The following is a 23952-nucleotide window of genomic DNA, read 5'->3' as shown; positions in this document are numbered from 1 at the left end:
TTGCTGGTGAGATCTGCCTGTGTGACAGCTCACCAGCAACCCATGTAGCGACACTCCAGTGATCCCTGCCAGGTCAGGTTGCTGGTGGGATTGCTGGAGTGTCGCTTAAGCGGGCTTTACACGCTACGATTTTGCTACAGCAATCTCGTTCGGTCACGGAATTTGTGACGCACATCCAGTTGCTGTAGCGATCTCGTAGTGTGTGACTCCAATGAGCGATTTTGGATCGTTGCAAAAATGTCCAAAATCGCTCCTCGCTGACATGGGGGTCCGCTCCCAATTATCGATACTATTGCTTTGCCGTTGTTGTTCCTCATTCCTGTGGCAGTGCACATCGCTGTGTGTGACCCCCGTAGGAACGAGGAACATCTGCTTACCTGCCGCCGGCCACAATGCGGAAGGAAGGAGATGGGTGGGATGTTCGTCCCGCTCATCTCCGCCCCTCCGCTTTCATTGGGCGTCCGCTTAGTGACGTCGCTGTGACGCCGAACGGACCGCCCCCTTAGAAAGGAGGCAGTGCGGCGGTCACAGCGACGTCGCTATGCAGGTAAGTATGTGTGACGCGGGTGAGCGACGGGCAGCGATATGCCCGTTTCGCACAAACGATGGGGGCGGGTCGCATGCTAGAGATATCGGTACTGATATCGTATCATGTAAAGACACCCTTAGTGTGACGGTACCTTTACACCTCAGATAGCCTTTGGTAAACGTTCTCCCGACTCCCCCATACACATGAACACAATGCCGAGCGTTCATATGTTCTCAATGAGGAGAAAGGAGAAAGCTGCTGGTAGACATCTCTGACAGCAGGTTATTTATTGCTGAAACAAAAGGATCAGGCTTTTGAATACCACTACCCATTCCTTCTCTCCTATTAGACCCCAATACACATTAAATATTGACCACTTTGACCAATATTTGTCCTAATGCCGTCCCAGAAACAGTACATTAAAAAAGTGCTAGAACAGAGATTTGATTTGCAACATGTGTGATGTGTTAGTGCCTACAAGTACTGTGTAATTATTCATGCAATCGAAGGCTAAAGAGAAGACTACATTTTCTGCTTTACTGATGATTGCACAGTTATCAGCCCTTCCATCCCCTCAATAAGCACGATCAGCTCGGATAAATATTTCTATTTTGTCTGTAAATGAAGGACAGTTGGGATACTGTCTGACATTCCATAATGCGGTCTGAAAGAGATACACGGTTCATTAAAAATAGATCAGATGCCTTGAAGGGAAGCTGACATCAGAAGATTATTGAGCTCATCCTCCAGCATTTACGTGATAACAACAATGATGTCTATAGCTAAACTGTGTGTAGTGGTTTTGCTATAGTTAGAACGTAAAAACTTTCCTCCGTGAATGGAAAACCTTTACCCAGAGTCATCAGGGCAGTACAGTATACTGACAGAGTCACCGAACCATGGATTGAAAAAACATCCTTTCCCTTTGTCCGATTGATCCAGGCTCAGAACGCTTCTGTCTTGCGCAGTTGTATACAGCTCAGCCTCCCCACACTTGTGACAGAGGTGTTCTGAGGCCGGATCTATCACCCAAAGGGAAAAGATGCTTTTTAAAACCATGACCCGGTGACTCGGACAATATACCGTACTGCCCCGATGACTCGGTAACTGTTTTCCACTCAAGGAGACAAGTTATTAATTTCTAACTATAGCAAAACCACTACACACATAGTTTAGCTTCATAGCTTATTGTAATTATCACTCAACTGTGCAAAAGCTTGGGATTAGCTTAATAGGAAATTTTATGATGTCAGGTTCCTTTTAAATGCCAGATATATGAATGATACATCCAATTCACACATATGGTTGGTGAGAAGTGCAATCTCTCTCAGACCATCTCTAGAGCTGTTGGGCCATTAGAATAAGATTTTCCAAGTTGTTGGTAAAATCTTATTGTATTGATCAATTCTAAAAAATATTAAATCTCTCTGGGGCGGACATATTATTGGTGCAACATGGGTCAGGTCAGGGGGGCCATTTCTGCCTCCAAACCAGGTGGAATTGTGATATTGGACTGCAAGGGACCCTCTACTGTCTGTATCCGCCAGTGATATCTCTGTTACGAGGGGGACCCGGGGAAGCGTGCCAAGATGGGAAATGGACTGCTTCCGCCGGTCAAGGTCCACTGTGCGGTGTAAGGGACCGCCGCTATGGTGGGTGAAGAGTGAGCGGGTTGCTGCTAGCGATCGTCTGGAATGTCACAGACGATCTATGTACACCGATCTGCCCTAACCCGTGAGGGTTGTATGGCACAGATCTCACGGCTCGGTGTACCTGTTGCACGGGGAAGCACAGAGGTGCCCACGCACGTGTGCCAGTGGAAGTCACGAGAATATGGCACGAGGGTAGCACAGAGGTGCCCACGCACGTGTGCTTTCAATAACCAGGTGAGTCCAATGGAGACCTGAGGAGCTCACCTGGGACAGGAACACGGCCTGTTGACGGGGGTACTGCCGGAGCAGCAAGGCAGGAACACGGCCTGCAAACGAGGTACTGCCGGAGCAGCAAGGGCCAAGCCCACAAGAGACAGTAATGCCTGAGCAGTGGCGTGGCAGCACGCTGCCAGACATCCAAACATAGAAGGACGGTCGCGCGCCGCCATGATGACAGGGGGAGCTTTTAAGGAGGTGCAGCTCCACCCGAGGGCGGGCGCGAGGCGGAGATGACGGACTTGACCCAATCAGGGTCCACGACGTCCCAGCCTGGCCAGTCAGGATTCACCACGTCACCAGCCTTGTCATCAAGCCGTGTGACGTCAGTGAGCGAATCAGGACCCACCACGCATTGCACATGCTCACCCTCCTGCCTCTGGGAAATAGAGGCGGGATCCTCGGTCTCACAATGTGGAGAGATAACGGGAATCTCACTGCTTCCCTGAGCAGTAAACCTCTGCACATTGCGCAGCCTCGCAGACCTTCGGGGCCGCTGAGCAGGAGAGTCTGCGGCAGGCCAGGAATGGGAGACCGCTTCACTCCTTGTAACAGGAGAACCACTAGGTGTCACCCTTCTGCTGCCTCTCTGAGAAGGTATCTCCTGCCCACTGCGCAGTCTGGCAGACCTTCGGCGCTGCTGAGCAGGAGTGCTCGTGGCAGGCAAGGAATGGGAGACTGCCTCAGTCCTTGCCTCAGGAGAGCCACGAGATGTAACATTACCCCCCCGTCTAGGCCCCCCCTCCTGTCCGTGCTCGAAGGCCGCTATCAAACCCGGGGTGCGGATATGATCCTCCAACTCCCAGGATCTATGCTCCGGACCACGGCCGGCCCACTCCACGAGGTAGTACCTCTTGCCCTGTATGACTTTTGTCTCCACAAGTTTTGCCACCTCAGGGTCGTCGGACGGGGAGTCGGTTTGAGCCGGCAGGGACCCCGAGAATTTATTAAGTCGTACGGGTTTCAGGAGGGACACGTGAAAGGTGTTGGCTATAGCCCAGCGTGGAGGGAGCTGGAGTCGATATGCCACTGGGTTTACCTGCTGTAGTACTTTAAACGGACCCAGATACCTAGGGGCGAATTTGGCTGCCTGTACCCGTAGGTTAACATTCTTAGAGGACAGCCATACTAGGTCACCAGGGGCGAAGGATGGTGCAGGGCGGCGGCGAACATCAGCCGTTGTCACCATCCGGTCTTTAGCCCTTTTAAGAGCCTCTTGGGTTGTCATCCCAGATCTCCCGGGCCTTGGTCGCCCAATCCTCCACTCTAGTATCGGGTGACGTAATGGGCATCGGAACCGGGATTCTGGGATGTTGTCCGTTATTGAGTAGGAACGGAGTCTGGCCAGAGGATTCATGGACCGAATTGTTAATGGCAAATTCGGCCCAAGGAAGGAGGTTAGCCTAGTTGTCGTGGTGCGCGGATATAAAATGGCGGAGGTAAGTTACCAAGGTCTGATTAGTCCTCTCCACTAGTCCATTGGTCTCGGGATGGTATGCGGAGGAGATGTTCAGCTCTATCTGCAGGAGCTTACAGAGCTCTCTCCAGAAGCGAGACGCGAACTGGGGACCCCGGTCGCTCACCACCTTGTCAGGCATGCCATGCAACCTAAATACATGCCGAATGAACAAGGTGGCGAGAGCACATGACGTCGGGAGTCGTGGGAGAGGCACCAAGTGGACCATTTTAGAAAAGTGGTCCGTGATGACCCATACGACCCTGTGCCCTGCTGACTTGGGCAGATCTCCCAGGAAGTCCATCCCCACCACTTCCCAGGGACGATCCGGCACTGGCAGTGGGTGAAGAAGACCTGCCGGTCTCTGCCGGGACGGCTTATTCCGAGCACACGACATACAGGCTCCCACATATTCCTGTATGTCCTGGGGTAGTCTCGGCCACCAATAATGCCTGGTCACCAGGTCTCTGGTCCTTTTGACCCCGAAGTGACCCCCGACCTTGGAGGCATGGGCCCACGATAGCACCTCGTTCCGTAGTTCAGGGGGAACGAGGGTTTTGCCAGGTGGCAACTGGTCCAAAGAAGTGGGAGTGACCATCCTCAAGCTGTCCGGGGGTAGTATAAGACGAGGCTCCTCCTCGTCCTCCTCCAACACAACCATACAACGTGACAAGGCATCGGCCCGTACGTTCTTCTCACCGGCCAGGTGGCGGATAATAAAGCGGAACCGGGAGAAGAATAAAGACCAACGGGCCTGCCTTGGGTTCAGGCGTTGTGCTGTCTGGAGGTATGTGAGGTTTTTGTGGTCAGAAAATACCTCAAATGGATGCTTCGCACCCTCCAGGAGATGCTGCCATTCCTGGAATGCTAGTTTCATCGCCAGTAACTCCCTATCCCCTATGGAGTAGTTCCTCTCGGCCGGAGAAAAGGTCTTGGAGAAAAAGAAACACGGATGTTTCCTTCCTCGTTCGTTTTTCTGGTACAGGACTGCACCTGCACCGACCGAAGAGGCGTCTACCTCCAGTAGGAAGGGTTTGGAGATGTCTGGACGATGAAGGATGGGAACTCTGGAGAAGTGAGTTTTGAGAGTGTGAAATGCCTCTACCGTTTCCCGTGTCCATGCTTTGGGATTAGCGCCCTTGCGGGTAAGGGCAATGATGGGTGCTGCCACCGTCGAGAAGTTGGGAATGAACTGGCGATAATAATTGATAAACCCCAAGAATCGCTGGATCGCCTTCAGCGAGCGGGGCTCAGGCCAGTTCATCACTGTCTCCAACTTCCCCGGATCCATTGCTAACCCCTGACTGGACACTATGTACCCCAGGAACGGCAAGGATTCCTGTTCAAAAACGCACTTTTCCAGCTTAGCATATAACGAATGGGTGCGGAGCCTCTTAAGTACTCGGATGACATCCCTCCGATGGGTGGTAAGATCGGGGGAGAAGATAAGAATGTCATCCAGGTATGCAACCACGGAAAGATACAAATCCCGGAAAATGTCATTCACAAAGTCTTGAAATACGGCGGGGGCATTGCAGAGTCCGAAGGGCATTACTAGATACTCGTAGTGACCGTCCCTGGTGTTAAAGGCGGTCTTCCACTCATCGCCCTTTCGGACTCGCACTAGATTATACGCCCCGCGTAGATCCAGCTTTGTGAAGACCTTTGCCCCGCGGAATCGAACAAATAGCTCAGTAATGAGGGGCAAAGGGTATTTGTTCTTGATTGTGATTGCATTTAATGCCCTGTAATCGATACAGGGGCGCAGATCCCCTTCCTTCTTCTGCACAAAAAAGAACCCTGCACCAGCCGGTGAAATAGACTTGCGAATGAACCCCTTCGCCAGGCTGTCCTGAATATATTTGGACATAGCCTCCGTCTCTGGAGCAGAGAGTGGATACACTCTGCCCCTAGGGGGCTCGGAGCCTGGCTTCAGGTCTATTCGGCAATCATATGGCCGGTGGGGAGGAAGAGTATCTGCGGCCCTTTTGGAAAAGACATCCCTGTAGGCCTCATAAGGTGTTGGTAAACCCGGCCCCTCAGTATTCCCTGAGGACCCAACCGACCTAATGGTAGCGGGTGGTTCGGTAGTCACGAGGTGCTCTCTACAGGATCCTGCCCAGGATGAGATCTCCCCTGTTGCCCAGTTGAGAATAGGAGCATGCTGTCTCAACCAGGGAAGGCCCAGTAGGATCTCATCCGTCCCCCCTGGAAGCACCAGGAAGGACACCTGCTCATGGTGTCCCGGTGGTACATCCATCCTGAGAGGGATGGTGATCTGGGTGATAGGATCGAGTAGTATGGACCGGTCGACTACCCGGACCCTGAGTGGCTTGGGCAACAGAACCAGGGGAACTGAGTATCTGGTTGCCAGGGAGGTCGAGATGAAATTGCCTTCAGCGCCTGAGTCCAAGCAAGCCAGGGCAGAGAAGAGAGTAGTGCCGAACTGCAACTGGGCGCTGATAGTCAACCTAGAGGGAGAAGTAGCGTCTAGAGTCCCCCCTCTGATAGAAACTAGACGCTGTCTTTTCCAGACGGTTTGGGACATAGGGTAGCTATGTGTCCCCTCTGCCCACAGGAAAAGCAGATGACACAAGACCGAGAACCTGGGGCAGAGGAGACCACCTTGGACACCTCCATTGACTCCACGGAGTCGCCTACAGGACTGGCTGGGGGACCTGTCTGATGGAAGACGGGAGTCAGACGCTTTTTAGGCCGAGAAGACGTGGGTGCTGAAGAGACCTCGAGCCTTCGCTCCGCCTGGCGGATGTCTATGCGAGAGGCAACCTGAATCAAGGACTCTAAAGTGGCAGGCACCTCACGTGTGGCCAGTGCGTCTTTGACAAACCCTGCCAGGCCCTCCCAAAACACAGGGACAAGGACCTTATCCGGCCAGTCCAGCTCTGCGGCCAGTGTCCTAAAGTGTACAGCAAAGTCCCCGACTGAAGCAGACCCTTGCCGAAGTCGTAGGAGGCGCAGCGCGGAATCGTGGGTGACTTGAGGCCCGAGGAACACCATTCTCATGGCCCCAAGATAAGCTGCTAAGTTATTCACCACACGATCTCCGCGCTCCCACAACGGCGTGGACCACTTCAGCGCTCTCCCTGTGAGCAGGGACTGGACGAAGGCTACCTTCGCCTTCTCGGTAGCGTAAAGAGTCGCGGACAGCTCTAAGTAGGTGGTAACCTGGTTTATAAAACCACGGCACTCAGAGCTGTTGCCGCTAAAGCGCTCTGGAAGCGCAAGGCGAGGAGACCTTCCGCCCAATAGCACAGCCTGGGTAGCCACCTGGGTGGCGACTGTCGTCTAAGTAGTCTTATCGGAGGAAGACTGCTCCACTGCTGCCAATCGTGACTCCAACTGCTGCACATAACGCAGCAACTGCTGCTGCTCTTCAGCCATAGCCAGACCTTTGGCGCGACCGTAATGTTACGAGGGGGACCCGGGGAAGCGTGCCAAGATGGGAAATGGACTGCTTCCGCCGGTCAAGGTCCACTGTGCGGTGTAAGGGACCGCCGCTATGGTGGGTGAAGAGTGAGCGGGTTGCTGCTAGCGATCGTCTGGAATGTCACAGACGATCTATGTACACCGATCTGCCCTAACCCGTGAGGGTTGTATGGCACAGATCTCACGGCTCGGTGTACCTGTTGCACGGGGAAGCACAGAGGTGCCCACGCACGTGTGCCAGTGGAAGTCACGAGAATATGGCACGAGGGTAGCACAGAGGTGCCCACGCACATGTGCTTTCAATAACCAGGTGAGTCCAATGGAGACCTGAGGAGCTCACCTGGGACAGGAACACGGCCTGTTGACGGGGGTACTGCCGGAGCAGCAAGGCAGGAACACGGCCTGCAAACGAGGTACTGCCGGAGCAGCAAGGGCCAAGCCCACAAGAGACAGTAATGCCTGAGCAGTGGCGTGGCAGCACGCTGCCAGACATCCAAACATAGAAGGACGGTCACGCGCCGCCATGATGGCAGGGGGAGCTTTTAAGGAGGTGCAGCTCCACCCGAGGGCGGGCGCGAGGCGGAGATGACGGACTTGACCCAATCAGGGTCCACGACGTCCCAGCCTGGCCAGTCAGGATTCACCACGTCACCAGCCTTGTCATCAAGCCGTGTGACGTCAGTGAGCGAATCAGGACCCACCACGCATTGCACATGCTCACCCTCCTGCCTCTGGGAAATAGAGGCGGGATCCTCGGTCTCACAATGTGGAGAGATAACGGGAATCTCACTGCTTCCCTGAGCAGTAAACCTCTGCACATTGCGCAGCCTCGCAGACCTTCGGGGCCGCTGAGCAGGAGAGTCTGCGGCAGGCCAGGAATGGGAGACCGCTTCACTCCTTGTAACAGGAGAACCACTAGGTGTCACCCTTCTGCTGCCTCTCTGAGAAGGTGTCTTATTTCACACACATATATAGCTTGGTCCCTTGCTTCCCATACAGAGCAAGTTTTTTAACTGCAGGTGAGGTTACACATAGGTTAGGGACCCCAAAAATAGAGATTACCTTGGCGTTTGGTTTTGGGGCTCCTTTGCATTGATCAATACAATGGCTAAATATCTCTCATTCCTATTTTTCATAGCAGTTATGCAGATACCATTTTCATATTTTTCACTTATTTCACATAGTCCATTGTATTTTTCAGTCTAGTATTCCTATAGCAGTTATGCTTTTCATTATTCCCCTATACATTGTGACTGGTGTGCAACTCTTTATCCTATTGTTTAGTTGTATATTTTTAGTCTTGCACCCTGTTCACACCATTGGTGTTCCAGACATACATTCTTTAGTTAGTATGCACTTTTTGTCTGAGAACCCTGCCCCACCCATAGCCATGTGTCTTATTTCACACACATATATAGCTTGGTCCCTTGCTTCCCATACAGAGCAAGTTTTTTAACTGCAGGTGAGGTTACACATAGGTTAGGGACCCCAAAAATAGAGATTACCTTGGCGTTTGGTTTTGGGGCTCCTTTGCATTGATCAATACAATGGCTAAATATCTCTCATTCCTATTTTTCATAGCAGTTATGCAGATACCATTTTCATATTTTTCACTTATTTCACATAGTCCATTGTATTTTTCAGTCTAGTATTCCTATAGCAGTTATGCTTTTCATTATTCCCCTATACATTGTGACTGGTGTGCAACTCTTTATCCTATTGTTTAGTTGTATATTTTTGAGTCTTGCACCCTGTTCACACCATTGGTGTTCCAGACATACATTCTTTAGTTAGTATGCACTTTTTGTCTGAGAACCCTGCCCCACCCATAGCCATGTGTCTTATTTCACACACATATATAGCTTGGTCCCTTGCTTCCCATACAGAGCAAGTTTTTTAACTGCAGGTGAGGTTACACATAGGTTAGGGACCCCAAAAATAGAGATTACCTTGGCGTTTGGTTTTGGGGCTCCTTTGCATTGATCAATACAATGGCTAAATATCTCTCATTCCTATTTTTCATAGCAGTTATGCAGATACCATTTTCATATTTTTCACTTATTTCACATAGTCCATTGTATTTTTCAGTCTAGTATCCCTATAGCAGTTATGCTTTTCATTATTCCCCTATACATTGTGACTGGTGTGCAACTCTTTATCCTATTGTTTAGTTGTATATTTTTGAGTCTTGCACCCTGTTCACACCATTGGTGTTCCAGACATACATTCTTTAGTTAGTATGCACTTTTTGTCTGAGAACCCTGCCCCACCCATAGCCATGTGTCTTATTTCACACACATATATAGCTTGGTCCCTTGCTTCCCATACAGAGCAAGTTTTTTAACTGCAGGTGAGGTTACACATAGGTTAGGGACCCCAAAAATAGAGATTACCTTGGCGTTTGGTTTTGGGGCTCCTTTGCATTGATCAATACAATGGCTAAATATCTCTCATTCCTATTTTTCATAGCAGTTATGCAGATACCATTTTCATATTTTTCACTTATTTCACATAGTCCATTGTATTTTTCAGTCTAGTATTCCTATAGCAGTTATGCTTTTCATTATTCCCCTATACATTGTGACTGGTGTGCAACTCTTTATCCTATTGTTTAGTTGTATATTTTTGAGTCTTGCACCCTGTTCACACCATTGGTGTTCCAGACATACATTCTTTAGTTAGTGAGCGAATCAGGACCCACCACGCATTGCACATGCTCACCCTCCTGCCTCTGGGAAATAGAGGCGGGATCCTCGGTCTCACAATGTGGAGAGATAACGGGAATCTCACTGCTTCCCTGAGCAGTAAACCTCTGCACATTGCGCAGCCTCGCAGACCTTCGGGGCCGCTGAGCAGGAGAGTCTGCGGCAGGCCAGGAATGGGAGACCGCTTCACTCCTTGTAACAGGAGAACCACTAGGTGTCACCCTTCTGCTGCCTCTCTGAGAAGGTATCTCCTGCACACTGCGCAGTCTGGCAGACCTTCGGCGCTGCTGAGCAGGAGTGCTCGTGGCAGGCAAGGAATGGGAGACTGCCTCAGGAGAGCCACGAGATGTAACATATCTCCCCATGCACATTCTAGACCTCAGGCCGAAAAATCGAACTGTGTGTCACAGCTTACGGTCTGTCATCATTTTCTCATACATTATCATGACTCAACATCACTCCTTTTGGGTTTCCAGTGGTCCCAGAGGTATAGATAAGGACACAGCATTGATTCGGTTTCTGGGATTGTATAATGTCATCCAGGAGCTCATCACTGACGTCATTTCCCAGCTCCATGAACTCTTTCCACTAGAAAATCATAAAAAAGCAGAATTACTGAATAATTGTTCATAACACCTTATATATCTTATGTATCTTGTATATTATACTATATATACTGTGTATATACTATATATATACATATATATATATATATATATATATACATACACACAGTCATATGAAAAAGTTTGGGCACCCCTATTAATGTTAACCTTTTTTCTTTATAGCAATTGGGTTTTTGCAACAGCTATTTCAGTTTCATATATCTAATAACTGATGGACTCAGTAATATTTCTGAATTGAAATGAGGTTTATTGTACTAACAGAAAATGTGCGATCCGCATTTAAACTAAATTTGACCGGTGCATAAGTATGGGCACCTCAACATAAAAGTGACATTAATATTTTGTAGATCTTCCTTTTGCAAAAATAACAGCCTCTAGTCGCTTCCTGTAGCTTTTAATGAGTTCCTGGATCCTGGATGAAGGTATATTTGACCATTCCTGTTTACAAAACAATTCCAGTTCAGTTAAGTTTGATGGTCGCCGAGCATCGACAGTGCACTTCAAATCATCCCACAGATTTTCAATGATATTCAGGTCTGGGGACTGGGATGGCCATTCCAGAACATTGTAATTGTTCCTCTGCATGAATGCCTGAGTAGATTTGGAGCGGTGTTTTGGATCATTGTCTTGCTGAAATATCCATCCCTTGTGTAACTTCAACTTCGTCACTGATTCTTGCACATTATTGTCAAGAATCTGCTGATACTGAGTTGAATCCATGTGACCCTCAACTTTAACAAGATTCCCGGTGCCGGCATTGGCCACACAGCCCCAAAGCATGATCGAACCTTCACCAAATCTTACTGTGGGTAGCAAGTGCTTTTCTTGGAATGCCGTGTTTTTTTGCCTCCATGCATAACGCCTTTTTGTATGACCAAACAACTTAATCTTTGTTTCATCAGTCCACAGGACCTTCTTCCAAAATGTAACTGGCTTGTCCAAATGTGCTTTTGCATACCTCAGGCGACTCTGTTTGTGGCATGCTTGCAGAAACGACTTCTTTTGCATCACTCTCCCATACAGCTTCTCCTTGTGCAACGTGCGCTGTATTGTTGACTGATGCACAGTGACACCATCTGCAGCAAGATGATGCTGCAGGTCTTTGGAGGTGGTCTGTGGATTGTCCTTGACTGTTCTCACCATTCTTCTTCTCTGCCTTTCTGATATTTTTCTTGGCCTGCCACTTCTGGGCTTAACAAGAACTGTACCTGTGTTCTTCCATTTCCTTACTATGCTCCTTACAGTGGAAACTGACAGTTTAAATCTCTGAGACAACTTTTTGTATCCTTCCCCTGAACAACTATGTTGAATAATCTTTGTTTTCAGATCATTTGAGAGTTGTTTTGAGGAGCCCATGATGCCACTCTTCATAGGATATTCAAATAGGAGAACAACTTGCAAGTGGCCACCTTAAATACCTTTTCTCATGATTGGATACAACTGCCTATGAAGTTCAAAGCTCAATGAGGTTACAAAACCAATCTAGTGCTTCAGTAAGTCAGTAAAAAGTAGTTAGGAGTGTTCAAAACAAGAAATTGATAAGGGTGCCCATACTTATGCACCTGTCAAATTTAGTTTAAATGCAGATTGCACATTTTCTGTTAGTACAATAAACCTCATTTCAATTCAGAAATATTACTCAGTCCATCAGTTATTAGATATATGAAACAGAAATAGCTGTTGCAAAAACCCAAATTGTTATTAAGAAAAAAGGTTAACATTAATAGGGGTGCCCAAACTTTTTCATATGACTGTTTATATGCTATCTTATATTAGAGGTTGCAGTATATACAATATTTTGCATTTCTTACATGTGCTAAAGTGTATTTCTTATTAACCTCTTAATGACCTGGGAATTTTTGCGCTTTCATTTTTTCCTCCCTATTTTCCAAGAAGCATAATGCTTTTATTTTTCCATCTACATAATTGCATAAGGGATTTTTTTTTTGCAGAACAAGTTGTAGTCTTGAATAACAGCATTAATTTAGCCATTAAATGTACTGAAAAGTGAAATGAACTTGTAAAAAAAAATGGAATTCTGCCATTCCTTTTTGGGTTTTGGTTTTGTGGCATTTATAATATGGTAAAAAGGTTATTCTCGCAATCATTTCAATTACAATGTTTATTACCAATTTCTTCACATATGTTTCTTTTAATGGTAAAAATGTTTTTTTAAATTTGTACAAAAAAATAAAATCTTTTTTTTGCTTACTCCTGGTTTTGGCTTACAAATACTGAGGTAAAAAACTCACCAAACACTCAATGTGTGCACGGGGCCATGGAAATCAGCCATTCACAACGACATTTAAATGGTTACCAGCAACAGCTGAAGCTTAGCTCCAGTCTCTGGTGTTAGAGGTAGTGCCTGGTTATTTAAAATATCTAATATTTTCTATGTGAGGAACAGATTAGTTCCTAAACCTGCTCCACACATCTTGACCAACTCCATGATGGATACATCTGTCATGGTGCATTAAAAGGAACCTGTCAGGTCCCTTATGCATTCTAATCTAGAAGCAGGGTGATGTGTGGCCTAGTAACCCCTTCCTACCCATCCCTATGTTGTAATAGTGTGTAATATGAATGTATAAAAATGTTTTATTACTTATGTGTTCTGTATATAAATGAGCAGGGGTTCTAGTCTCCTGGGCATCGCATCATCCTGTGGGCATTTGCATGTTTTCCGTGGTATCACGCCCCTGTGGGCATGATACCATGGATTTATATGAGTGATGTCCCCGTCGCTCCTTGAGATCCCGTGTGTGCGCACTTACCATTTCCGCAGCCTTCTTATCCAGGCGCTTGCTTCTCGGCTTCAGACGCGCACTGCACATGCTGAGAAGACTCCTGCGGTTCCGGTCATGCACAGAGCGTGTCTGAAGCCGGCAAGTAAACAGCCGAGACAGTGCATGACCGGAATCGCAGGAGTCTTCTGAGCATGTGCAGTGTGCGTCTGAAGCCGAGAAGCAAGCACCCAGATAAGAAGGCTGCGGGAATGTTAAGTGTGCACGCGCAGGATCTCGAGGAGCAACGGAAACGTCGCTCATGTAAATCCATGGTATCACACTCACAGGGGTGTGAGACCACGGAAAACATGCAAACGCTCACAGGGCAATGCGACGCCTATGGGGATAGAGCCCCTGCTTATTTACATACGGAACACATAAGTAATAAAACATATTTTTATACATTCATATTACACACTATTACAACACAGGGATGGGTAGAAAGGGGTTACTATGACACACATCACCCTGCTTCTAGGTTAGAATGCATAAGGGACCTGACAGGTTCCCTTTAAGAGGTTAACACAATCATGTATAGCTTATATGTACTATACTGTAATGGCCCATCTAAACAAGTCAATAATCGGTGACTCCACAGGCTGGCTTTAACCTGATGAATGAGCAAAACGTGCGTTCATCAGTTGCAATGACTTTTAAGCCAGCTTAAAAATGATAGTCCTGTGTAAATAGGTGACGTGCTTACGATAACATATTATTCTACAGAATGATCTATTAAAGATCGTTCTGTGCCCATAGAATGTTCATCTAACCAAGCCAATAAATAAGCACTAAGTGGTTTGTATATAGATTTGTAAGATTTATACTCTTTTACAGGGCCGATCTAGGCCATAAACAGCCACCGATTTGCTATAGACAAGGGGTACAAACAATGTGATGTCTTATTGGTGATAGATCGTTTTACAGACATTGTTGTATGTACAGTACAAATCTGTGATCTCTTACATGAACTGTGGCAATAGAGTGTTCAACTTATAACAACTTCTACTTTACCTCCTTATGTAAAGTGTGAGCACAGCTGTAGACAAAATAGCTATGCTGATATTGCTTACTGGAAACTGAATGTTTGAACTTGATGTCCTTGATGTAACCTGAATTTATGACATACCGTGTACAGATCTGAACGCTTGACTTGTAAACTGCCTTTGTATTGCACAACAGCTTTAAGATGTGGCAACTTTTCCCATATCTGTGAATAAATTAATATCTGTTATTAACAAGGTTTTATTGACTGTTTAAAACATTAGTCAAGACACATTCCAATTGTCATGAAACACTAAATATATACTCACATGAATGTGATCATCCACACAATGGACTCTAACATTTGACCTAATCTCCTACAAACATGCATACACATATGTTGCGGACGGGGGCCGCTGCCGCTTCTCTCGGGGGCCTGCTCAAATCCAGGTTCGCTGCTGCGGCTTGAGTGGTGACCGGACCCGGGCTCGCACGGCTGCCCGTCCTCACAACCGTCGGAAAGGGGATATTTACAAGGGAGGTGTTGTGTCTGTGACGCCACCCATGGGTTGCTGTGAGGGATGGTGGCACCACCGCTGCCTGGTGATGGGGCGCCCATGGCTGATGGAGCAGGGCAGCAAGATGGAATCCCCTCCACGGATAGGGGAGGTGTAGTCCCGGGGCCTGCAGTCTGAACACGGGAGTGATGGCTGCTGGAGGTAGCGCGCTGGATTGGACTGGGGGTCAATGCTGTACTCACAATTCAGTAATTGCACACAAGTCCAGTAGTAAACCAAGTTGCCAGTGGCCGGCTGCCTCTGGAGGGTGTATTCGGGTCCCACACCCAGATTAATAAACAGGTGTCCCTTCCTCCTGCTCTATGTGTTTTCCTTTCCTTTTGGACAACTTTGCATGGAACGGAGAAGTCCACTCCCGGTTCTGTATGTATTTGGGAGCTGTGGCCCACGAAAGCTGACCCTTGGGATCTCAGTGGGTTCTGACGGACACCCTATGCCCCGCGTTGGGCTTCTGTTTCGCCCTATCTGGGCAGTTAACTGGACAAAGTCTGGAACCTTGTCACCGGCTGATTAATTGGAGAGGGGCTTGCAACCTTCCTCGCACTAGGGTCCAGGCACCCAGACTGTGCACGACCTCCGGACCGGATTCCCGCTGTCGGCACCGGCGGGCTACAACCCTTCCCCGGTCCACTTTAGGTCTCCCGCAACCGGATCTCCGTCGCCTGTGGCCCTGTTCACTGTCTGCCACCTAGCCGGGTAGTTCAAGAGCTCCTACCCCTGACTACACTGCACACTTCGCTCCTCTCACTTCAACTGTCCAAACTCAACTGTTCTCTTCCCGCCCCTGACACCTCAGGACCCCTAGGTGGGCGTTCTCATCCACCTGATCTAGCCCACTGGTGTGTCCTTATTATCACGGGGGGTGGCTAGAGTTTAATGGCTGTGTGTTGTACCTGAGTGTGGGTTTCTGGTGGTAGCAAGGAGGATGTACACTTTTGTGACTACCTGGTTTTGCCAGGGCGTCACACATACACAGATGTATATGAAAATCTGTACATTAAGGGTACATTCCCGAGAAGCTTCTCCTGAATATATCATTGTAGGAACGATGCAGCTGAGCAGCACATATAAATCCGTGGCAGCGGCATAAAGTGATATACTGCTGATCTCGCATCCACAGAGCGAGCCAATGTATGCTGCTGATATTTTCTGCAGGAAGTGCATGAGTTTTCTTAAAGGGAACCTGTCACCAGATTTGGCCCCTATAAGCTGCGGCCACCACCAGTGAGCTCTTATATTCAGCATTCCCGAATACTGTATATAAGAGCCCAGACCCTTTGTATGATGTAAAAAACACTTTTATTATGCTCACCTATGGGGCGGTCCGGTCCGATGACTGTCGCTGCTCTCCAGTCTGGCGCCTCCTCTCTGCAGCTTTTGCCATCCTCCTTCTACCCAGCCCAGTGTGGATGACGTGTCCTAAGTCATACAAATAGGCCGACATTGTGCTCCTGTGCAGGCGCACTTTGATCTGTCCTGCTGAGGGCAGATCAAAGTACTGTAATGTGCAGGCGCGAGTAAAGGTGAAAGACCGCCCATGCATGCACGCTACAATAGTTTGATCTGCCATCAGCAAAGATTGTATACATTGCCTAGGTATTCTATAGAATGTCGGGTTTTCATACATTGCCTGTAAAATATATTAGAAGATAGACTGGTCAAAAATACAATCAATCAGAACATCCCAGGCCACAATATATGTGGGCAAATGCCACTGTGTTTGCCTATGGGGAGCCAGTGTATTTACCACAACTCCCTGATGAAGGCTACACGCCGAAATACGTGTAGGGTCCTGGTGTCGGCACAGCAGTGATGGATCGTGGCCTTAGGTATACACCTTTGACTGTGGACATGTGTCACGCTCCCCGGGTCCCCTGCTCTGATCCCCGGCTCACCTGCCACGCTCCCCGCTCTCCAGCCGCCATGTCCTGCAATCCCCAGGCCTCCTGGTCCCCGCTCCCGGCGCCCGTCGGTTTCCCAGCCCCAGCCCGGCTCTGCTGCTTCCTCCTCTCAGCTTCCTGCTCTGGCTTCTGGCACCCGGGCCGCGCGCATGCGCATTAGGGCGCGCGCGCGGTCATTGACCCTTTCTTAAAGGGCCAGCGTCCACTGACAGGAAATGAAGCACACAGGTACAGGGTATAAAGGGGTTTAGTGTCCAAGTGGGCGGGGCCTGTTCTTCGTGTTTCCCAAGCTAGGAGTCAGGTCTCCTTGTGTTCCTGTGAGATACTCACCTCTCTCTCTTCTAGAGCCGATCCTGTCTTGCCATCCGGTCCTGCCGAATCCCAAACACCGAACGCTGTCTATCTGCCATCCTGACCGTTCGTACCATCTCTGATCCCTGCGGTGACCCGTCATCTCGCTCCAACGGTTCCGGACTCCGCCTGACATCATCTCGGCTTCCGAACCTGAGCTCCGTCACCCGGACTACCATCAGTGACTCCGTGGTCCCAGGGACTTCACCATTATACTCGTGTGCTCGGACTGTCCTGTTATCTGTAGTGCTCCAGCTACCGGACCCTTACCATCATCAAGGAGTTCGGCCCAGTGGATCCACCTCCTGGGTCTGCCCGTCCACCTGGCCCTAACAGTAAGAACAGGCCATGGATCCCGCTGCAGCACTAGCAGCCTTACAGGAGGAACTCTCACGCCAGCGTGAGACTCAGACCCGCATGCTGCAATTCATGTCTTCTGTGGACGCCCGCCTGAACACGCTACAAGCGTCAGTGACATCTTCAGCATCTCGGGCTTCCACTAGTCAATCCACGGCTCCAGCTCCCGTGGCAGCCTCTTCGGATGCTTCCAGACTTCGTTTGGCCTCACCACCCCGGTACGCCGGAGATCCCAAGACCTGCAGGGGATTCCTAAACCAATGCTCCCTCCATTTCACGCAGCTGCCGCATTTGTTTGCCTCCGACCAAGCCAAGGTCGTCTTCATCATGTCCCATCTAGAGGGTGAGGCACTGGCGTGGATGAACCCCTTGTGGGAAAAGGAGGATCCGGTGACCAAGAACATCCAAGATTTCCTGCAGGCTTTTCGTGGCACCTTTGACGAGCCCGGACGCGCCTCCGCGTCTGCCTCATCTCTTCTCCGGTTACGTCAGGGGACTCTGACGGTGGGTCAATACGCCATCCGTTTTCGCACCTTGGCTTCGGAACTCGGGTGGAACAACGAGGCCCTAACCGCCGCCTTCTGGGAAGGACTCTCGGGTCGAATTAAAGACGAGCTGGCTGGTCGTGACGTACCGTCCACCCTGGATGCCCTGATTACCTTAGCGACTCGAGTGGACATTCGCTTTCAGGAGCGATCCAAAGAGGTGTCCCGTGAGAGACGTCCGGTACGACATTCCTCTCCTCCGCAGAAGCCCGCCGTACTCCAGTCAACGGCATCTGGTGTCTCCGTCCACGAGCCCATGCAGATCGACCGCGTGCGGCAGTCTGAACAACGTCGAGCAGAGCGGCTCGCCAAGGGCCTCTGCTTCTACTGCGGAGAGGGCACACACCTGCTACGCTCCTGTCCAGAGAGGCCGGGAAACTCCAAAGCCTAGGGTTGGTAGGAGAGGCCACCCTAGGTGCTGGGACTCTCTCAGACCCGGTTACATGGACTGTGCAAGTGACAACGGGAGAGACGCGGTTCACGGCTGAGGCGTACCTCGATTCTGGGGCAGCAGGCAATTTCATCCAGCAGGCCACTGTGGACAAGTACCAGGTGCCTGTTACTCCACTCGACAAACCCCTCGTGATAGCCTCTGTGGATGGGAGACCCCTCTCTGACACCATCTCCTGGATCACCAAGCCGGTCGAACTGCGTATCGGTGCCCTGCACACCGAGAACATCGCTCTCTACGTCCTCCCACACATGTCCCATCAAATCCTGCTGGGACTTCCCTGGTTACGGACGCACGAACCATCCGTCAGCTGGGGCACTGGTGAAATCACCCGATGGGGCTCTTCTTGCCATGAGAACTGTCTGAAGACCATACAACCCATCCGGCGACCTCCGGTTCCAGAGTCCCTACCGGGACTGCCCTCGGCCTACTGGTCCTTCGCGGACGTCTTTGATAAAAAGGAGTCAGAGGTACTTCCGCCACATCGTCCTTACGATTGTGCCATCGACCTGCTCCCGGGAACTACACCACCTCGAGGACGGATATATCCACTGTCTCCAGCCGAAACAAGGGCCATGTCTACTTACATCACAGAGAGCCTGGCAAGGGGATTCATTCGGAGATCCTCCTCTCCTGCTGGAGCAGGTTTCTTCTTCGTGAAGAAGAAAGAAGGCGACTTACGCCCATGCATAGACTACCGGGGATTGAACCAAATCACCGTGAAAAACAAGTACCCCCTGCCGCTCATCCCCGAATTGTTTGATCGGCTTAGAGGAGCTCGTGTGTTCACCAAGTTGGATCTTCGGGGTGCCTACAACCTGGTCCGCATCCGCTCTGGGGACGAATGGAAGACCGCGTTCAATACTCGCGATGGGCACTATGAATACTGCGTGATGCCCTTCGGCCTGTGTAACGCACCAGCGATCTTTCAAGAATTGGTGAACGACGTTTTCCGGGACCTTCTCTACGTCTGTGTGGTGGTGTATCTGGATGATATCCTTGTCTTCTCTCCGGACCTCCAAACCCACAGAGAGAACGTGCAGCTGGTTCTACAAAGACTGAGAGAGAATCGTCTGTACGCCAAGTACGAGAAGTGTGTCTTTGAGCAGTCTTCTCTCCCCTTCCTGGGTTACCTCATCTCCGATACCGGACTGCAGATGGATCCGAAGAAGGTCTCCTCCATTCTCAACTGGCCTCCTCCTTCTGGACTGAAGGCAATCCAACGCTTTCTGGGATTCGCCAACTATTACCGCCAGTTCATCCCTCATTTCTCTGCTCTGACTGCTCCTCTCTCCGCCTTGACCAAGAAAGGGGCTAATCCAAAGGACTGGTCACCTGCGGCCGACGCCGCGTTTGGTTCTCTGAAGCGGGCATTTGCCTCCTCTCCTGTACTCCACCGTCCGGAGTTAAACCGCCAGTTCACCTTGGAGGTGGATGCCTCCTCCTCGGGAGCCGGAGCAGTGCTCATGCAGAAGTCCTCCTCCGGGAAGATGGTGACTTGCGGTTTCTTCTCCAAGAGCTTCTCAGCGCCCGAACGCAACTACACAATCGGTGACCGAGAGCTATTGGCAGTCAAACTGGCTCTGGAAGAATGGCGCTACCTTCTGGAAGGAGCAGTGTACCCCGTTATTATTTACACGGACCACAAGAACCTAGAATACCTGCGGTCTGCTCAGCGACTGAACCCACGGCAAGCCAGGTGGTCCTTGTTCTTTGCCAGATTCGATTTCCAGCTCCATTTCCGACCCGCGGACAAGAATGTACGCGCTGATGCCTTGTCCAGGTCTTTCATGCCCATGGAGCAGGAGGAGGAGACATCCCAACCCATCATCTGTCCTAGTAAAATCATTCCGGTGGCCCCTGTCACCCTGGCCCAGATACCGCCCGGGAAGACCTATGTCTCTGAGACTGACAGGCAAAAAGTGTTACACTGGGGCCATGCCTCGAAAACAGCCGGTCATGCTGGTCAGAAGAGAACTTGGAGTGCGATTGTACGTCATTATTGGTGGCCATCCCTTCGCACGGACGTCGCCTCTTTTGTCTCTGCCTGCTCCTCTTGTGCCAGGAACAAGACGCCCAAACACCTGCCATATGGCCGTCTTCTGCCTCTGCCTATACCCTCAGTTCCGTGGCAACACATTGCGATGGACTTTATTACAGACTTGCCATTGTCCTCCGGACACACAGTCATATGGGTCGTGGTGGATCGGTTCTCTAAAATGGCTCATTTCGTCCCTATGGCTGGACTGCCCTCTGCCCAGGAACTCGCGGACGCCTATATACATCACATCTTCCGCTTGCATGGCTTTCCATCACACATTGTGTCCGACAGAGGAACTCAGTTCACCTCCCGCTTCTGGAGGGCTCTCTGCAAACATCTGGGAGTGACTCTGGACTTTTCTTCAGCCTACCATCCTCAGTCGAACGGCCAAGTGGAACAGGTCAATCAGATATTGATCTCCTTCTTACGTCACTACGTCAACGCCCATCATGACGACTGGTCCACGCTTCTTCCTTGGGCTGAATTCTCCCATAACCACCACGTCAGTGAGTCCTCTTCCAGCTCTCCCTTCCATGTCGTTTACGGACTTCAGCCTTCCGTCCCATTACCTGTATCCTCTTCCTCGGATGTCTCTGCTGCTGATGCTGTAGCCCGTGACTTTACAACCATTTGGGACTCTGTTAAGGCGTCCCTTGCACATGCCTCCCTGCGGATGAAGAGACACGCAGACAAGAGACGTCTGGACCCTCCGTGTTTCTCTCCTGGAGATCTCGTCTGGCTTGCTTCCAAGTATGTCCGATTGAAGATACCATCCTACAAGCTGGGACCTCGCTACATCGGGCCGTTTAAAGTCCTCAGCAAGATCAATGAGGTCTCCTACAAGCTGCAGCTCCCGGCCACGATGAGGATACCCAATTCCTTCCACGTCTCCCTGCTCAAGCCGGTTGTCCTTGGTCCCTTCTCCGCTGCTACCAGTTCGGCTCCTCCTCCTATTGCCGATGACGACATCTATGCGGTAAGGGATATCGTGGCCATGAAGACCGTACGGGGTCGACAGTTCTTCCTGGTGGACTGGGCAGGGTATGGTCCTGAGGATAGGTCCTGGGAGCCCCGGGAGAATGTGGGCACTCCTCTGATCCGTGCCTTCCTGTCCCGGTTGCGGGGAGGGGGGCGTGGGGGGCGGGTACTGTCACGCTCCCCGGGTCCCCTGCTCTGATCCCCGGCTCACCTGCCACGCTCCCCGCTCTCCAGCCGCCATGTCCTGCAATCCCCAGGCCTCCTGGTCCCCGCTCCCGGCGCCCGTCGGTTTCCCAGCCCCAGCCCGGCTCTGCTGCTTCCTCCTCTCAGCTTCCTGCTCTGGCTTCTGGCACCCGGGCCGCGCGCATGCGCATTAGGGCGCGCGCGCGGTCATTGACCCTTTCTTAAAGGGCCAGCGTCCACTGACAGGAAATGAAGCACACAGGTACAGGGTATAAAGGGGTTTAGTGTCCAAGTGGGCGGGGCCTGTTCTTCGTGTTTCCCAAGCTAGGAGTCAGGTCTCCTTGTGTTCCTGTGAGATACTCACCTCTCTCTCTTCTAGAGCCGATCCTGTCTTGCCATCCGGTCCTGCCGAATCCCGAACGCTGTCTATCTGCCATCCTGACCGTTCGTACCATCTCTGATCCCTGCGGTGACCCGTCATCTTGCTCCAGCGGTTCCGGACTCCGCCTGACATCATCTCGGCTTCCGAACCTGAGCTCCGTCACCCGGACTACCATCAGTGACTCCGTGGTCCCAGGGACTTCACCATTATACTCGTGTGCTCGGACTGTCCTGTTATCTGTAGTGCTCCAGCTACCGGACCCTTACCATCATCAAGGAGTTCGGCCCAGTGGATCCACCTCCTGGGTCTGCCCGTCCACCTGGCCCTAACAACATGTTTCTTTCTATATACATTGTGGTGTTCTGCATGATTATCTTACTCTGCCATGTCTACTCTATGAGCAGTTGATATGTCTTTTGGTAAATGCACATTTTGGATGTTAATTTGAGTGTCAATTTATAAGATAATAAATCTTTAACTCTTCCATATTTCTCAGTGATTCTGAGACTGTTTTTTCGTGACACATTATACTTCATGTTCGTGGTAAATTATGCTCGATATCTTTTGCACTTATTTATGAAAATTATGAAAATTTGTAAAAAAATAAAAAAAAGTATCAATTGTCAAACTTTTAATTTTTATGCCCTTAAACTAAATAGTTATATCACGCAAAATAATTAATAAAATTTCCCACATACAGTATCTATTTTACATAGGCACCATTTCTGAAAGAATATATAGCGGACTTTTTTTGTTAAAAAGTTAGAAGGGTTAAAATTTTATCAGCAATTTCTCATTTTTCCAGCAAAATTCACAAAAATATTTTTTTAGGGACCACATTATATTTGAAGAGACTTTGAGGGTCCTGTGTGAGAGAAAATACCCAAAAGTGACACCATTTTTAAAAACTGCACCCCTCAAACTGCTCAAAACCACATCCAAGAAGTTTATTAACCCTTTAGGTGCTTCACAGGAACCAAAGCAATGTGGAAAGAAAAAAAATGAACATTTTACTTTTTCCTGCAAAAACATTGATTTAGCCTCATTTTTTTCATTTTTACAAGGGTAAAAGGAGAAAATGTACCACACATTTTGTTGTTAAAAGAAAAAGGTTTTGGTACCGTGTTAGCCAGTTGAAAAATGATTGATTGCTCTCAGTGAGAGAAACAAAATTTTAATGGCTAACTAAAATAAAAATAAATTATTTAATTTAATTATTTAATAAATTATTTTTATTTTAGTTAGCCATTAAAAGGTATCAAAACTACAAAATTTTAATTTTGTTTCTCTCACTGAGAGCAATCAAACATTTTGTTGTGTAATGTCTCCTGAGTACGCTGATACCATGATATCATGGTAGAAAATTATTGTTTGGGCGCACTGCAGGGGTTGAAAGGGAAGGAGCACTATTTTAATTTTGAAGTGCAAAATTGCCTTGAATAGATAGCAGACACCATCTCGTGTTTGCAGAGACCTTGATGTGCCTAAATTGGGGAAACCCCCCACAAGTGACCCCATTTGGGAAAATATAGCCCTGAAGCAATTTATCTAGAGGTGTGGTGAGCACCTTGAACCTGCATGTACTTCACAGAATTTTAGAACATTGAGCCATAAAAATGAAAACATACATTTTTACCACAAAAATGTTATGACAACCCCAATTTTTTCATTTTCACTAAGTTACAGATGAAAGAGGACCATACAATTTGTTGTGCAATTTCTCCTGA

The 23952-nt window shown here is 49.4% G+C and overlaps 1 protein-coding gene across 2 annotated transcripts in view; it reads right to left on the bottom strand.

Moving 5' to 3' along the window:
• The window catches only part of ACSBG1 (acyl-CoA synthetase bubblegum family member 1), a 155822-nt gene that overhangs the window by 28099 nt on the left and 103771 nt on the right, over nt 1-23952 (bottom strand). For both annotated transcript variants that reach the window (XM_075345498.1, XM_075345499.1), the window contains 2 exons: nt 14604-14684; nt 10504-10653 (listed from right to left, as the gene is read on the bottom strand). In XM_075345498.1, the coding sequence (XP_075201613.1) occupies nt 10504-10653; nt 14604-14684 (231 nt within the window). The remainder of the gene's footprint in view (nt 1-10503; nt 10654-14603; nt 14685-23952) is intronic.

Source organism: Anomaloglossus baeobatrachus, chromosome 4 (genome assembly GCF_048569485.1).
Source record: "Anomaloglossus baeobatrachus isolate aAnoBae1 chromosome 4, aAnoBae1.hap1, whole genome shotgun sequence".
Taxonomy (NCBI): Eukaryota; Metazoa; Chordata; class Amphibia; order Anura; family Aromobatidae; genus Anomaloglossus; species Anomaloglossus baeobatrachus.
This window is presented reverse-complemented; position numbering and strand designations above follow the sequence as displayed.